General features: G+C 40.9%; 1 protein-coding gene across 1 annotated transcript; it reads right to left on the bottom strand.

The window, feature by feature from the left end:
- Window positions 1-4,135: 4,135 nt before the first annotated feature.
- LOC122647397 (calcium-binding protein CML42-like) lies at window positions 4,136-4,772 on the bottom strand. Its single transcript, XM_043840815.1, has 2 exons — window positions 4,441-4,772; window positions 4,136-4,409 (listed from the first exon to the last, which is right to left on the bottom strand). Exons 1-2 carry the CDS (start codon window positions 4,770-4,772, stop codon window positions 4,136-4,138), a joined length of 606 nt encoding a protein of 201 aa, XP_043696750.1.
- Between the last annotated feature and the right edge of the window lie 13,765 nt (window positions 4,773-18,537).

The following is an 18,537-nucleotide window of genomic DNA, read 5'->3' as shown; positions in this document are numbered from 1 at the left end:
AATTACGGTATCCAATGCAAAATGATTTTGAATTACTTAGCTTTTCTGATGCTGACTTTACTGGTTGTCATATTGATCGCAAGAGCATAAGTGGTACTTGCCACTTTCTTGGATCGTGTTTCATTTATTGGTTTAGCAAGAAGCAAAATTGTGTGGCACTTTCAACTACCAAAGTTGAATATATTACAGCCGACAGGTGTTGTGCCCAAATCCTCTGGATGCGTCAGACTCTTCTAGACTATGGACTCAAATTCAATCCTTCCAAAATTTTCTATGATAGCATTAGCGCCATCAATCTGAGTAAAAATCCCATTCTTTACTCAAGAGCAAAGCATATAGATGTTCGCCATCACTTTCTTCGAGATACTGTCCAAAAGGGAGAAGTAGTACTCGAACACATTGAGACTGAAAAATAAGTTGCGGATATCTTCACCAAACCTCTGCCCGAAGAACGGTTCTACAATCTTCGACAAGAATTAGGTATGTGTAATCCTTTTGAATGAGAAAAATCCCCTGAGCCTGCCCCAATCGGCTTTACGATCAAAATCTGGGGCTGACTGGCTTAAAAGGCACATTTTAAGTCATCCGATCGACCGGATGGTTGAAATCGATTGACCGGATCGCGGAAAAATTGATTTTTAAACCTAAACCGTGGGTAATTTGGCTCATTCCTACTTTCTCAAAACCCTTCTCTCTTTTCCAAAACCCCTCTCTTGAGTTTCTAGGGCAAAATCTTACAAAACCCTTGCAGATTCTTGCACTTTTGGTGATCCAAACTCATTTTCACCATCAAATCTCTTAGTTTTCCCTCTTCTTTTCTCAAAAAACCTTTCAAATCCCTCTATATCCAAAACCCTTGTTCTCAATGGCTTTCAAAGGAGAATCCTCAAAGAAGAGAAAGACCGTTGCTTCAAAGAAGGATGCTTATGATGGCACTTTGTTCATCTTGAAGGAGGCTTCGATTTGGTGGAGATAATTCCAACTCAAGAAACTCATTAGGGAAATGTTAGTAAGTGTCACTAAACTCAATAGAATTCTTCCTAGTAAGATTAATACCTTCTTTGAGATGTTAGGTTGGGATTCCATCCTTTATCCCCAAGAGAAAGCCTATCCTAGGCTAGTTCAACTGTTTTATTGAAATCTCCAAGTGGTTAGAGTTGAAGGAGACTATACCATCACTTCTCTTGTTAAGGGAAAACATATATCTTTTGACATTGTGGAGCTTGCCCAAATTATTGGGGTGGATGACTCTGGAGATCGCAAGTATCTCCGTACCAAGACCTCTCCAGAAAGTTTTATGAATGTTGATGAAGTTTATGGAGCAATTTTTAAGAATTATTTGGGGGAAACCAAGGGTCTCACCGCCATTCATCTAGGAGATATCCCAAGAGTGGTGAATCTTATTCTTACTTACAATATCCTCCCTCTTGGCGGGCATAGAGATGTTGTTACCCGCTTCCAAGCCTATCTGATTTGGTGCATTGCCAATACCCATCAAATCTGTCTTCCATTTGTGATCATGAAGACCACGGAGTTGGCTGCTGAAAGAGACTCCAAGGCTAGCCTTCCTTATAGTCGTCTCCTAACTATCATTTTCAAGTATTTTGAGGTTGATATCTCAGATGAAGTTCTAACTTCAAATCCTTCTGCAATTGATTCTTCTACCTTGAAGAAGATGGCTATCCCTACCAGTGGAGTTGATGCTCCTCCTCCTGCCGGTCGTCAAGCTAGGCGCAAGTAAGCCTCTTCATCCATTGTTGACAGTGATGCTTCTGATGAAGAAGATAGTGAGGAAGAAGAATATGTGACCAGGGCTGAGTTTGCAGCATACCAGGAGAAGCTTAACTCTCGCCTCTAGGGCTTTGATGATCAGTTCACAGCACTTCGTGGAGACAACAAGGAGATCATGGCTCAGCTTCGGATGATCACTCAGCACTTCCATATTTCTACCCCTCCTACAGATGATTAGTGTTTTTATGTGTTTCTTTTAAAAAGACAATTTGGGTTGTAGAACTTTAAAACAGCTGCTTTTACTTTTGGATTGACTGTGACTGATGCACTTTTTTAGGGGGAGAGTGCTTTGGACTACTTAGTTTAGAACTTTAAATACTATATGATTGCCTTGATTTAGACTTTTATAAATATGTGGTTGACTTACTTTGAATTTTATATCTATTGGCTGCAATCATTCTATATTTTTCAAATGACTATCTTGCAGGGGGAGCCTTCTCTACCCTTTTTGGTGTTGACAAAGGGGGAGAAAATATATGATGATTTGGATTTTGACTTATATAATTTGGTTGGACTTTGGAATATATATCTTTGGACTTATAATTATGTGCATGGTTTAATTTGCTTAATTTCATACATTGAATTTTATTTGGTTGCTTGGTTGCTATACATGCCATATATTATTGCTATATATTGCTACCAAATCATATGTTTGTCATCATAAAAAATGGGGAGATTGTTAGGGTATTCTATCCCCACCTCTATAAATATTTTGATGATAACAAACATGTAGAGATGGTCTTGTTAGTGTGTTTATGTCAACAGGCCAATAAGTCACAGACTAGAAGGTACAAGGTAAGAAGGCATAGAGCAAAAGACATTCAAGAACAAACTCTTGAACCTCAAGACCTTGAAGTCGTGATAAAGGTTGTCAAGTAAAGAAGATGGTCATGTAGAGCCTCTGAAGATTGAAGAACGTCACGATGCTCGTGTGCACATACTTAGAACACTCATTGCATGCTTGTATTGCATTTGCATAAGTTGAATGAAAAATCACTTGCATCATTTAAGGACCTTAGGAGGTTATAAATAAACCCCCTATGACCTTAGAATAGGTTAAAATTGATTGGAAAAAGTCCTGGACCAATCCCCTCAGTCAAACGGTCAAAATCGTGTCTTGACTGTGATTTGGTCTGAGCATCCGGTCGACCGGATCTCAGGGTGTGCAGCGACCGGACTTCACAGCAAGCTCACGGGTACGTTCCCATTGATGATCCGGTCGACCAGACATCGACCGGATGGCCCTACTACCCTCCAATGGCTAGTTTTTAACGGCTAGTTTCTCCAACGGCTAGGATCCGATCGACCGGATCAATCTTCTGTCGATCGGATTGGTGAAAAATAAATCCGTTAGAGCACATTTTGTACATGTTCTAAAGGCCATTAATGAGTCTATAAATAGAGAACATGTCAGACCTTTTCACCCATCCACTATAGTCCAAAATCCAACTTTTGAGAAAGGTGAAAAGTGATAATTGCTCTCATCATTGGAGTTTATTTGTCTACATCTACATCATTCAATATTGACTCCAAAGCTTAAAGGACCTTCACTTGCATATACTCTAAGGAAAATGTCTTAAAGAAGGTCTATATTGTGTAAGCATACATTTGCATCGTTTAGCACTTGTAAGGAGTACACATCACACTCCTTGCCTAGGTAATTTTACCTTTATTTCTTCTTGAATTTAGTTTATGCTTTTAAGTTTATAAAGCATTGGTTTCATTGGCCTTAGGGGTGTCAAAAAAGCCCGCTCGGCCCGAACCCGCCTTGAGCCCGGACCGGACCAGACCCTAATTTTTCAGCCCGAAGGGCGAGTTAGGGTTTAAAAATTGCTTGACCTTTGCAGGGTCGGGTCGAGATCGAGTTTAGGCCTCAGGTTGAGCCCGGCTCGGCCCGACCCTACCCTATATTGTTTATAAGCATATATATATTTTTTTATATATACAATATATACTTATATAGATATTTATATTATACTTTTTCTTTATCCTAACACTAAAAAAATAAAAAAAAAACACTCAAAACCCTAAAAACGACTCACATTTCACTCACCCCCATCTCTTTTCCTTCACGCCGTTTCGGCAAATCTTCTCCAAACGAAACAGGGTAAACCCATTCTCTTTCCCTTCTCTTTCTCTTCTCTTTCCCCCTTCTCTTTCCCTTCTCTTTCTCTTCTCTTTCCCCCTTCTCTTTCCCTTCGGCCTTCCATCTTCCCATTATGCGATTTCTGCAAATTATGCCCACATCGAAAAATAGTAGGGAAGAATAGTTGAGCCTGAAGGAGTTGAACATTTGCAGCTTTTGAAGTCTGAAGGAGTTGAACATCTGCAGATTTGATCAAGATCAAACCATGACACTGTGCATAATGTCCTTGAATTCATAGAAATCAACGCGGCCGTCCTGATTATGGTCAACGGAGAAGATCATCCGTTCAACTCGACCGATGTCTCCCCCTTCGGGCAGCCCTAGCTTCCTCAGGACCACCTGCAACTCCATGACCGAGACGAAGCCATCACCATCCTCGTCAAACACCTTGAAGGCCTCTGTCAAATCTGACTCTTCCTGCGACGACGACAACGACGAAACAGGGCTACTGGAGCCACCGTCACCACCATATGTCTTGTCGTCGTCAGCGTGTTCAAGAATATTGTGGTCCCGACTCCTTGTCGTTGTTCCCAAAGAAGGTATCGTCGAGCGACTGGTGCAAGGCTTCGAAGTCTTTGACGCCGAGGCCAATGTTGCCAAGCCTTATATAGGAGCGCACCATGGAATCAATCTCGGTGGGTTCGGCTTCCAAGCCAAGCAGTTCTAGGGCTAGACTTAGCTCTTCCACTGAGATCATGCCGTCTCTGTTCTTGTCGAATATGTCGAAGATACAACGTAGGCGGATACAATTGAGGCTGGGTGAGTGGAGCCGGAATGATGATGAAAGGCAAATTAGGCTCGCCATTGTACTGCTTGCTGGTTTTGCCTCCGCCATCTCTCCCTCTCTCTCTCCTCCCCTTCGGCCTGTGCTCGGCTGTACCTCTTCCCTCCTTTGGATATGGTGTTGTGGTTTGGTGTGGTTTTAAAAAAAGTCAAGGTCAGGGTCAATCAGGGCCAACCCGACCCTGCCCGACCCTATCAGGGTCGGGTCGGGCCAGGCCGGGTTAGGGAAAACCTTGGCAGGGTCGGGTCAGGGTTGAGGGTTTCTTGGCCCTGCCAGGGTTGGGTTAGGGTCAGGGGTTAGGTTAAGGCCTCTAGGGTCAGGGTCAGGGTTTAGGTAGGCCCGGCCCAACCAGACCCATTGACACCCCTAATTGGCCTAGACTGTACTTAGGCATTGCCAGGATCCTCTTATCCTTAAAAGATTTCGGATTCTCTTATCCTTAAAAGATTGGGATCCTCTTATCCCGTGAAAAAAGATTGTAAAGGTGTTCTTCCCACCAACTGTATTGAAAGGAAGGAACTAGTGAAATCTCTCAAGGTTGAGAGGAGTGTACGTAGGCTAAGTTTAGTCGAACCACTGTAAATCTTGTGTGTCTTTCAATTTTCGCATTTCATTTCTATCTATCTTGTTTAATTTCAAGAGAATTTAAAAAAGACATAAATTCACTAGTGATAACCTATTCACCCCCCCTCTAGGTTATCCAATAGTATTGATTCGAAGGTCTCAACCCTCAATATCGCATCTACACATCTAATAAGAGATAAGGACACTTTTTAGGAAATCATAAACCCAAAAAAGTACAGAAATGCCCCCAAATAACCCAAACGAACCACTCGGTCTGGTTCGGACTGAAAATGAAGATATGTCGAAATTGGTATTAACTTGAAGGTCACGAAACATCGCATCCACACGTCTAATAAGAGATAATGTCACTTTTTAGAAAATGCCAACCCCAAAAAGGTACAGAAATGCCCCCAAATAACACCAAACGACCCACCTGGTCAAGTTTAAATCGAAAATGAACATAAGTCAAAATAAGTATCGATTCGAAGGTCCCAACCCTCAACATCGCATCCACACGTCTTATAAAAGATAAGGACACTTTTTATAAAATCCCAAATACAAAAAAGTACAAAAATGCCCCCAAATAACCCCAAATGACCCACCCGGTCTAGTTTGGACCGAAAAATGAACATATTCCGAAATAGGTATCGATTCGAAGGTCACGACCCTCAACATCTTATCCACACATCTAATAAGAGATAAGGACACTTTTTAGAAATTCCAAACCCAAAAAAGTACAGAAATGCCCCCAAATAATCCCAAACGACCCACCCGATCTAGTTTAAACCGAAAATGAACATATGTCGAAATAGTTATCGATTCGAAGGTCATGACCCTCAACACTGAACCCACACGTCTAATAAGCGATAGGACAATTTTTTAAAAATCCCAAGCCCAAAAAAGTATAGAAATGCCCCCAAATAACCCCAATCAACCCACCCGGTCTAGTTCGGACCGAAAATGAACATATGCTAAAATAGGCATCTATTCGAACGTCACGACCCTAAACATCGCATCAACACGTCTAATAAGAGATAAGGGCACTCTTTACAAAATCCCAAACCCGAAAAAGTGCAGAAATGCCCCCAAATAACCCCAAACGACCCACCTGGTCAGGTTTAAATAAAAAATGAACATATGTCGAAATAGGTATCGAGTCAAAGGTCACAACCCTCAACATCACATCCACACGTCTAATAAGAGATAAGGACACTTTTTAGAAAATCCGAAACCCAAAAAAGTACAGAAATGCCCCCAAATAATCCCAAACAGACCACCCAGCCTGGTTAGCACCGAAAATGAAGATATGTCAAAATAGGTATCAATTTGAAGGTCACAACCCTCAACATCGCATCCACACGTCTAATAAGAGATAAGGACACTTTTTAGAAAATCCCAAACCCAAAAAAGTACAGAAATGCCCCCAAATAACCCCAAATGACCCACCTGGTCAAGTTCAAATAAAAAATTAACATATGTCGAAATAGGAATCGATTCGAAGGTCAAAACCCTCAACATCGCATCCACACGTCTAATAAGAGATAAGGAGACATTTTAGAAAATCCAAAACCAAAAAAGTACAGAAATGCCCCCAAATTACACCTAACGAACCACCAAGTCTGGATCGAACCGAAAATGAAGATATGTTGAAATAGGTATCAATATGAAGGTCACGACCCTCAACATCGCATCCATAAGTCTAATAAGAGATAAGGACACTTTTTAGAAAATCCCAAACCCAAAAAAGTATAGAAATGTCCCCAAATAACACCAAAAGACCCACCTGGTCAGGTTTAAACTGAAAATGAACATATGTCGAAATAAGTATCGATTCGAAGGTCCCAACCCTCAACATCGCATCCACACGTCTAATATGAGATAAGGACACTTTTTAGAAAATCCCAACCCTAAAAAAGTACACAAATAACCCCAAACGACCCGCCCGGCCTTGTTTAAACAAAAAATGAACATATGTAGAAATAAGTATCGATTCGATGGTCACGACCCTCAACATCGCATCAACACGTCTAATAAGAGATAAGGACACTTTTTAGAAAATCTCAAACCCAACAAAGTACCGAAATGCACCCAAATAACCCGAATCAACCTATCCGGTCTGGTTCGGACCGAAAATGAACATATGCTGAAATAGAGATCGATTCGAACGTCACGACCCTCAACATCGCATCAACACGTCTAATAAGAGATAAGGGCACTCTTTACAAAATCCCAAACCCGAAAAAGGGCAGAAATGTCCCCAAATAACCCCAAACGACCCACCTGGTCAGGTTTAGAAAATAAGGACATTTTTTAGAAAATCCCAATCTAAAAAGAGTACAAAAATGCCCCCAAATAACCCCAAATGACCCACCCGGTCTGAATTAAATCAAAAATGAACATATGTTGAAATAGGTATCGATTCAAAGGTCACAACCCTCAACATCGCCTCCACACGTCTAATAAGAGATAAGGACACTTGTTAGAAAATCCCAAACCCAAAACAGTATAGAAATGCCCCTAAATAATCCCAAACGAACCACCCAGTCTGGTTCGGACCGAAAATGAAGATATGTCGAAATAGGTATCAATTTGAAGGTCAGAACCCTCAACATTGCATCCACACGTCTAATAAGAGATAAGGGCACTTTCTGGAAAATCCGAAACCCAAAAAAGTACAGAAATGCCCTCAAATAACCCCAAACGACCCACCTGGTCAGGTTTAAATCGACAATGAACACATGTTGAAATTGGTATCGATTCGAAGGTCACGACACTCAACATCACATCCACAATTCTAATAAGAGATAAGGACACTTTTTAGAAAAACCCAAACACAAAAAAGTACATAAATGCACCCAAATAACCCCGAACGACCCACCCGGTCAGGTTTAAACCGAAAATGAACACATGTTGAAATTGGTATCGATTCGAAGGTCACGACTCTCAACATCACATCCATAATTCTAATAAGAGCTAAGGACACTTTTTAGAAAAACCCAAACACAAAAAAGTACAGAAATGCACCCAAATAACCCCGAACGACCCACCCGGTCAGGTTTAAACAGAAAATGTACATATGTCGAAATAGGTATCGATTCGAAGGTCACAACTCCCGACATCGCATCCACACGTCTAATAAGTGATAAGAACACATTTTAGAAAATTCCAAACCCAAAAAGTATGGAAATGCTCCCAAATAACCTAAACGACCCACCCAGTCTGGTTTAAATAGAAAATGAACATATGACAAAATAAGCATCGATTCGAAGGTCTCAACCCTCAACATCGCATCCACACGTCTAATAAGAGATAAGGACACTTTTTAGAAAATCCCAAACCCAAAAAAGTACAGAAATGCCCCCAAATAATCCCAAACGAACCACCTAGTCTGGTTCGGATAAAAAATGAACATAAGTCCAAATTCGTATCGATTCGAAGGTCACGACCTTCAACGTCGTCGCATCCACACGTGTAATAAGAGATAAGGACACTTTTTAGAGAATCCCAAACCCAAAAAAGTACAGAAATGCCCCCAAATAACCCCAAATGACCCACCCGGTCTAGTTTAAATCGAAAATGAACAAATGTCGAAATAGGTAAGAATTCGAAGGTCACGACCCTCAACATCGCATCCACACGTCTCATAAGAGTTAAGAACACTTTTCAGAAAATCCCAAACCCAAAAAATACAGAAATGCCTTTAAATAACCCCAAACGACCTACCCGGTCTGGTTTAAACCGAAAATGAACATATGTCAAAATGGGTATCGATTCGAATGTCACGACCCTCAACATCGCATCTGCAGGGCTAATAAGAGATAAGGACACTTTTTAGAGAATCCCAAGCCCGAAAAAGTAAAGAAATGCCCCTAAATATCCCCAAACGACCCACCCGGTTTGGTTTAAACCAAAAACGAACATAAGTCAAAATAGCTATGGATTAAAAGGTCACGACCCTCAACATCGCATCCACACGTCTAATAAGCGATAAGGACACTTTTTAGAAAATCCCAAACCCAAAAAAGTACAGAAATGCCCCCAAATAACCCAAAACGACCCACCCAGTCTGGTTTTAACCAAAAATGAACACAGGCCGAAATAGGTATCGATTCGAAGGACAAGACCCTCAACATCGCTTCCACACGTCTAATAAGAGATAAGGACACTTTTTAGAAAATCCCAAACCCAAAAAAGTACAGAAATGCTCCCAAATAATCCCAAACGACCTACCCGGTCGGGTTTAAGCCGAAAATGAACATATGTCAAAATAGGTATCGATTTGAAGGTCCCAACTCTCAACATCGTATCCCCACATCTAATAAGAGATAAGGACACTTTTTAGGAAATCCAAAACCCAAAAAGTATAGAAATGCCCCTAAATAACCCCAAACAAACCACCCGGCCTGGTTCGGACCGAAAATGAAGATATGTCAAAATAGGTATCAATTTGAAGGTCACGACCATCAACATCCCATCCACACGTCTAATAAGAGATAAGGACACTTTTTAAAAAATCCCAAACCCAAAAAAGTACAGAAATGCCCCCAACTAACCCCGAACGACCCACCTGGTCAAGTTTATACCGAAAATGAATATATGTCAAAATAGGTATCAATTCGAAGGTCACAACCCTCAACATCGCATCCACACGTCTAATAAGCGATAAGGACACTTTTTAGAAAATCCAAACACAAAGAAGTACGAAATGCCCCCAAATGACCCCAAACGACCCACCCGGTATAGTTCGGACCGAAAATGAACATAAGTCGAAATATGTATCGATTTGAAGGTCAAAACCCTCAACATCGTAGCCACACTTGTAATAAGAGAGAAGGACAATTTTTAAACAATCCCAAACCCAAAATTTTGTTTTTTGGCTTTTCTAAGTTCTAGTTTGCTTTTATAATTTTTAGTTAATGGTTATAATAGGTTTAGTTTATGCTTTAATTTCAATTTAAGTCTTCAATTGGGTTGTAATTTCTTAATTCTAGTTTAGGTTTTAAGCCTTCTAGTCTAAGTTCTTAAGTTGATGACAAGACTTGAAGATTTAGAAGAGAGGCCATGGTAAGTTTATGCAAGTATTCAAGCTTTTCATTTGCATTCATGCAAGCACATCCGAGTTTTACTATCTAAACTCTCAATCTCATTCTCCATCTCCTCTCTCTCTCTCTATCTTCTTCTTCTTCCCCCTCTATTTCTTTTATTTTAATTTTTATATGATTGTGGTTTATGGATGCATTTTTATTCCCTTATTTCTTTTTATGTGGTTAGTATGTGTGGCTGCATTTTTATTCCTTTCAATTCGCTTTAGTTCGATAGGTTAGATGCTCATGTGTTAGGGCGGATTTAATCCCCCAATTTTGTTAGATGCTTATGAGTTAGGATGCATTGATTTTCGTTAGTTTAATTAGTTTAATTTAACACTTTAATTTGGTTCATTTTGCATTACTTTTAAGTTAGTTAAATAGAGTGGCGTATATCTCCTCATGTTCGACCGTATACGATTGACGTACACTTGCGGTTTTATTTTAACTCAAACAAAGTATCAATTCAAGGTCACAACCTCAACATCGCATCCACAGTCTAATAAGCGATAAGGACACTTTTTAGAAAATCCAAACACAAAGAAGTACAGAAATGCCCCCAAATGACCCCAAACGACCCACCCGGTATAGTTCGGACCGAAAATGAACATAAGTCGAAATACGTATCGATTCGAAGGTCAAAACCCTCAACATCGTAGCCACACTTGTAATAAGAGAGAAGGACACTTTTTAAACAATCCCAAACCCAAAATAGTACAGAAATGCCCCCCAAATAACCCCAAACGACCCACCCGGTCTGGTTTAAACCGAACATGAACAAATGTCGAAAGAGGTATCGATTTGAAGGTCACAACCCTCAACATCGCATCCACACATTTAACAAAAGATAAGGACACTTTTTAGGAAATCCCAAACCCAAAAATGTATAGAAATGCCCCTAAATAATCCCAAATGAACCACCCAGTCTGGTTCGGACAGAAAATGAACATAAGTGGAAATACGTATCGATTCGAAGGTCACGACCCTCAACATTGCATCCACACGTGTAATAAGAGATAATGACACTTTTTAGAGAATCTCAAAAACAAAAAAGTATAGAAATGCCCCCAACTAACCCCAAACGACCCACCCGATCTGGTTTAAACAAAAAATGAACATATGCCAAAATAGGTATCGATTTGAAGGTCACAACCCTCAATGTCGCATCCACACGTCTAATAAGAGATAAGGACACTTTTTAGAAAATCCCAAACCCAAAAAAGTACAGAGATGCCCCCAAATAACCCCAAACAACCCACCTGGTCAGGTTTAACCCGAAATGAACATATGCCAAAATAGGTATCGAATCAAAGGTCACAAACCACAACATCGCATCCACACGTCTAATTGGAGAAAAGGACACTTTTTAGAAAATCCCGAACACATAAAAGTACAGAAGTGCCCCCAAATAAGCCCAAACGACCCGCTCGGTCTGTTTTGGAACAAATATGAACATATGTCGAAATACGTATCGATTCGAAGGTCACGACCCTCAACATCGCATCCACACGTCTAATAAGAGATAAGGACACTTTTTAGAAGATCCCAAACCCAAAAATGTACAGAAATGCCCCCAAATAACCCCAAATGACCCACCCGATCTGGTATAAATCGAAAATAAACATATGTCGAAATAGGTATCGATTCAAAGGTCACGACCCTCAACATCGCATCCAGACGTCTAATAAGAGATAAAGGCACTTTTTAGATAATCCCAAACCCAAAAAAGTACAAAAATGCCCCCAAATGAGCCACCTGGTCTGGTTCAAACAAAAAATGAACATATGTCAAAATAGGAATCGATTCGAAGGTCAAAACCCTCAACATCGCATCCACACGTCTAATAAGAGATAAGGACACTTTTTAGAAAATCCCAAACCCAAAAAAGTAAAGAAATGCCCCAAAATAACCACCTAGTCTGGTTCGGACCGAAAATGAACATAAGTCAAAATACGTATTGATTCAAAGGTCACGACCCTGAACATTGCATCCACACGTCTAATAAGAGAGAAGGACACTTTTTAGAAAATCCCAAACAAAAAAAAGTACAAAAATGCCCCCAAATAACCCCAAACGACCCACCCGGTCCTATTTAAACCAAAAATGAACATATGTAGAAATAAGTATCGATTCGAAGGTCACGACCCTCAACATCGCATCAACACGTCTAATAAGTGATAAGGACACTTTTTAGAAAATCCCAAAGCCAAAAAAAGTACAAAAATGCCACAAAATAACCCCGAATGACCCAACTGGTCAGGTTTAAACCGAAAATGAAGATATGTCGAAATAGGTATCGATTCGAAGGTCACAACCCTCAACATTGCATCCACAAGTCCAATAAGAGATAATGACACTTTTTAGAAAATCCCAAACACAAAAAAGTACAGAAATGCCCCAAAATAATCCCAAACGACCCACCCAGTATGGTTCGGACCGAAAATGAACATAAGTCGAAATACGTATCGATTCGAACGTCACGACCCTCAACATCGTATCCACACGTGTAATAAGAGATAAGGACACATTTTAGAGAATCCCAAAACCAGAAAGGTACAAAAATGCCCCCAAATGACCCAAATGACCCACCCGGTTTGGTTTAAATCGAAAATGAACAAATGTCGAAATAGGTATCGATTCGAAGGTCACGACCTTCAACATCGCACCCACACGTCTGAGAAGAGATAAGGACACTTTTTAGAAAATCCCAAACCCAAAAAAGTACAAAAATGTGCCCAAATAACCACAAACGACCCACCCTGTCTGGTTTAAATTGAAAATGAACATATGTCGAAATAGGTATCGATTCGAAGGTCACGACCCTCGACATCGCATCCACACGTCTAATAAGAGATAAGGACACCTTTTAGAAAATCCCATACCAAAAAAAGTACAGAAATGATCCCAAATAACCCCAAACAACCCACCGGGTCTAGTTTAAACAAAATATGAATATATGTCGAAATAGGTATCGATTCGATGGTCTCAACCCTCAACATTGCATCCACATGTCTAATAAGAGATAAGGACACTTTTTATAAAATCCCAAACCAAAAAGTACAGAAATGCCCCCAAATTACCCCTAACGAACCACCATGTCTGGATCGGACCGAAAATGAAGTTATGTTGAAATAGGTATTAATATGATGGTCATGACCCTCAACATCACATCCACAAGTCTAACAAGAGATAAGGACACTTTTTAGTAAAACCCAAACCCAAATAAGTAAAGAAATGCCCCCAAATGACCCACCCGGTCTGGTATAAACCGAAAATGAACATATGTCAAAATAGGTATCGATACAAAGGTCACGACCCTCAACATCACATCCAGACGTCTAATAAGAGATAAAGGCACTTTTTAGAAAATCCCAAACCCAAAAAAGTACAAAAATGCCCCCAAATAACCCCAAATGACCCACCTGGTCTGGTTCAAACAAAAAATAAACATATGTCGAAATAGGAATCGATTCGAAGGTCAAAACCCTCAACATCGCATCCACACATCTAATAAGAGATAAGGACACTTTTTAGAAATTCCCAAACCCAAAAAAGTACAAAAATGCCACCAAATAACCCCAAACGCCCCACCTAGTCTGGGTTAAATCGAAAATAAACATATGCCAAAATGAGTACCGATTCGAAGGTCAGGACCCTCAACATCGCATCCACACATCTAATAAGAGATAAAAACACTTTTCAAAAAATTCCGAACCCAAAATAGTACAGAAATGCCCCCAAAATAGTACCGCAATGAAAACATCTCCAATGCACTCTTTATTCCATTTTTTCAGGAATGTTAAAAAGGAACTGAAAAAATGGAATAAAGACTGCATTGGAGATGTTTTCATTGCGGTGAAGGCTGCAGAGGCTGATTTGTTCCAAATTCAATGCAATCTTGGTGATCACCCTGATAACCGAATCAGTTCTTTTGGAGTCTCAAGCTAAGGTGAAGTTATGGGAAGCTTTGGCCATTGAAGAAAAATTCTTGAGGAGAAATCAAGGGTGAAGCATATTCAGTGGGGATGGGAATAATAGCTTCTTTCACAAGTCCATGATCTGCGAGCAGAATAGGAAGCATATTTTGGAAATTCAAGGGGAAGGAGGTGACATGGTTAAGGATTCCAACCAAATTAAAGATGAAGCTGTCTCTTTCTATAAGAAATTATTTGGGACTGATTCGATGGATGGTGGTTTTTTTCCTAGCACGGTTCCCTTGCAATACGGCTTATCCCATGCCCAACAAGAAGGTCTTATTGGGAGGGTGTCCAATAAGGAGATTATGGAGGTTGTGTTTGCAATGAAAAATTCCAAAGCTCCAGGACCGGATGGGTTTGGGGCTGCTTTCTTCAAGCATTCTTGGGAAGTAGTTGGTGAGGATTTGACTTTGGCAGTGAAATGGTTCTTTTTGAAGTCTCGCCTTCCAAGTTCGATTAATGCTACTTTTATTAGCTTGATTCCTAAGACGGGAGATGTCTCTTCTTTTGCTGGATATAGGCCCATAGCTCTTTGCAATCTTTTTTATAAGATCATTACTAAAATCTTATCTAATAGATTACAAGGAGTAATTGGGCAGGTGGTAAGTGATTCCCAATCAGCTTTTATCAAGGGGAGGTCTATTGTGGACAACATCCTTGTCTGTCATGATGTGGTTCGAGGTATAGAGTAGAAAGGATCTAGCCCAACAGCAATGCTGAAGATTGACCTTCATAAAGCGTATGACTCCCTTAGTAGGAAGTTCTTGTTTGATTTAATGGACAGAATGGGTTTCCCACAGAAGTTTATTGGTTGGGTGAAGGCTTGTGTTCCTTGCTTCTCCATCCTATTGAATGGAAGTCCTACTGGTTTTTTCAAAGGGGGTAGGGGAATACGGCAGGGGGACCGTATTTCACCATATTTGTTCACTATTGCCATGGAGGGGTTTTCGACTTTGATGAGGAAGTTGGAGGTGGAAGGCGGCATTAGCTTGCTTCCCAAGTGTAAGTGTTCCCACCTTTCCCACCTTATCTTTGCCAACGACTTGATGATCTTTATGAAGGCCACCACAGATTCTGTTTCGGCCTGCCTAGGGGCCTTGGATGATTTTCATACCTACTCTGGGTTGAAACTCAACAGGGCTAGGTCCTCTATTATTTTAGGGGGCCTCACCCACACACGGCAGGAACTTTTGGAATTTACGAACTTTGTGGATACCAAGTTACCTATCCGGTATCTAGGTGTTCCTCTCATTGCTCGAAAGCTGGCTTTTGCGATTGTTCTTCCATTTTGGATCGAGTGAGGAGTAGGCTTCATGGTTGGAAAGCTCGGCTCTTATCCTTTGCGGGCGGCTTCAACTTTTAAGCTCTGTTCTTCAAGGCTACTACATTTACTTGGTCGAGGATTTTCGGGCTGCCTGGAGCTCTAAAGAATAAGCTGGAATCCATCTTCTCCAACTTCCTTTGGTCTGGCCCGTCTCTTGATCGTAAGGTACATTACATCTCTTGGGATAAGATTTGCAAACCTAAGGCTGAAGGGGGCCTTGGTATTAGGAGAATTTCTGATATGAATATTGTAGGGATTTTTAAACAAATTTGGTGGATTGCCTCTAAGAAAGACAGTCTTTGGGTTAGGTGGGTCAATAGCCGCTACCTAAAGAAAGATTCTATTTGGACTGCAAAGATCCCCCAAAATTGCTCTTGGGTTTGGCGGAAAGTCCTCAAATTTAGAGATCAGGTTGAGCCACATATCCATCATATTTTTGGGAATGGCCAAGCTACTAGACTTTGGTTGGATAATTGGCATCCTAAAGGGGTTTTGATTAAAAGATATGGAGATCGGATCCGTTATGATGCCGGTTCTCACCGGCTTGCCTTGGTTTCGGACTTTATTAGGGATGGCCATTGGCATCTGCCCCCTCAGGGTTCTTTTGATCTGATAACTATTTCGAGGGATCTCCCTAGTATTCCTATTGTGAGTGGTGAGGAGGATCTTATTGTTTGGAAGGAAACTTCTAATGGTCTCTTTTCTACCAAGTCGGCTTGGGATCTTATTAGAAGTAGTGCAACAAAGGTGGATTGGAATAAGCTTGTTTGGTTTCCTGGTTTTTTTCCTAGGCACTCTTGTACTACCTGGAGGTGCCTGATGGGAGGGTTGCCAACTAAAGACCAACTCATTAGAAGGAATATTGCTATAGGACAGAATTGCGTCCTGTGTTGGGGAGGTTTGGAGAGCCATGCCCATCTCTTCTTTGCCTGTCCCTTTTCTAATACCATTTGGGATAGGGTTAGCTCTATGTGTTCTATCAATGGCAAAGGACCTGCTACCCTGACTAATGTGGTCAATTGGCTTTCTCAGGTGGTTTGTGCTAAAGATAAGATGGATTTTATTCCCAAGCTTGCTTTTTGTGCCACGATTTTTCATGTTTGGTGGGAGAGGAATCAACGGCTCTTTAGTAATTAGTCAAGGTCTTATGATAAGATCCTTCAAGACATCAAATTTGATGTTTCCACTAAAGGTTCTCAATGTCCGTTATTGGCTGCCCATACTCCTAGGAATCAATTTTTGGTTGACAAGTGGGGGGTCCAAGTGCAGTGGGCCAATTCGGCTCCCAAAATCTGTTTCTGGCCAAAGCCCCCTGCTCAATTGATTTCTCTCCATTGTGATGGATCCTTGAAAGGAGATAGAGCTGCTTATGGGGGTCTCATTCGTGATTCCTTAGGAGATCCGATTCTGGCCTATGTTGGTAAAGGGTTGGAAGCTTCGGTTCTTAGCATGGAATTGGATAGCTATCCACAAAGGAGTGGTTTTGTGCATAGAAAGGAACCTCCGTTATATTTCTATCGATCGACTCAAGTTGGCCGTGGAGATTGTTACGAGATGTGATTGGCTGCCCCTGGAATGTTTATGCTTTGAAGTACCAGATCATCTCTAGGTTGGACCAATTGGCTCGCTATGAAGTGAGGCATGTTTGGAGAGAACTGAACCAACCGGCGGACTTTATTGCTTCCATAAATAGTGGGGATGGGGAAACTATTATGTATCCTCAAGAGTTTCATGAGGACCTAATGCGGCTGATTCATGATGATTCTGTTGGTAAGGCCCAGTTTAGGCCTCCATAATTGGGTTTGGGTGGTTCTCCTTGAATATCCGAGGGGTTTGTCCTCGGAGGTGTGGGGCCCCTTTCTCCTCCTTAGGTCTGTCTAAGGGGTGTCAGTAGGTTCCCTTCTCTTGTATCTTTCTTTTCTTCTTCTATACATTCACAAATTACTTATCAAAAAAAAAAAAAATGACCCACTCAGACTGGTTAAGACCAAAAATGAAGATATGGCGAATAAGCATCGATTCGAAGGTCATGACCCTCAACATCGCATCCACACATCTAATAAAAGACAATGACACTTTTTAGAACATCCCAAGCCTAAACAAGTACAGAAATGCCCACAAATAACCCCAAACGACCCACCCGGTCTGGTTTAAACCAAAAATGAACATATGTTGAAATAGGTATCTATTCGAAGGTCACGACCCTCAACATCGTATCCACACGTCTAATAAGAGATAAGGACACTTTTTAAAAAATCCCAAACCCAAAATAGTACAAAAATGCCCCCAAATAAGCCCAAACGACCCACTCGGACTGGTTCGGACAAAAAATGAAGATATGTCAAAATATGTATCGATCCGAAGCTCACGACCCTCAACATCGCATCCACACGTTTAATGAGAACGATAATTTCTAGAAAATCCCATACCCAAAAAAGTACAGAAGTGCCCCCAAATAACCCCAAACGACCCACCCAATCTGGTTTATACCGAAAATGAACATATGTCGAAATAGGTATCGATTAGAAGGTCACGACCCTCAACATCACATCCACACGTCTAATAAGAGATAAAGACACTATTTAAAAAATCCCAAACCCAAAAAAGTACAGGAATGCCCCAAAATAACCCCAAACGACCTACCCGGTCTGGTTTAAACCGATAATGAACATATGCCGAAATAGGTAACGATTCGAAGGTCATGACCCTAAACATCGCTTCCACGCGTCTAATAAGGGATCAAGAACTTTTTAGAAAATCCCAAACCTGAAAAAGAACAAAACTGCGCCCAAATAACCTCAAACGATGACCTGGTCAGGTTTTAATCGAAAATGAGCATATGTCGAAATAGGTATCGATTCGAAGGT

Source organism: Telopea speciosissima, unplaced genomic scaffold (genome assembly GCF_018873765.1).
Source record: "Telopea speciosissima isolate NSW1024214 ecotype Mountain lineage unplaced genomic scaffold, Tspe_v1 Tspe_v1.0042, whole genome shotgun sequence".
Taxonomy (NCBI): domain Eukaryota; kingdom Viridiplantae; phylum Streptophyta; class Magnoliopsida; order Proteales; family Proteaceae; genus Telopea; species Telopea speciosissima.
This window is presented reverse-complemented; position numbering and strand designations above follow the sequence as displayed.

Coding starts and splice junctions, on each gene's coding strand:
- LOC122647397 (XM_043840815.1), bottom strand. CDS start 4,772: ATGGCGGAGGCAAAACCAGCAAGCAGTACAATGGCGAGCCTAATTTGC. Junction 4,410..4,440: donor GACAAGGAGTCGGGACCACA/ATATTCTTGAAC, acceptor CGACGACAAGAC/ATATGGTGGTGACGGTGGCT.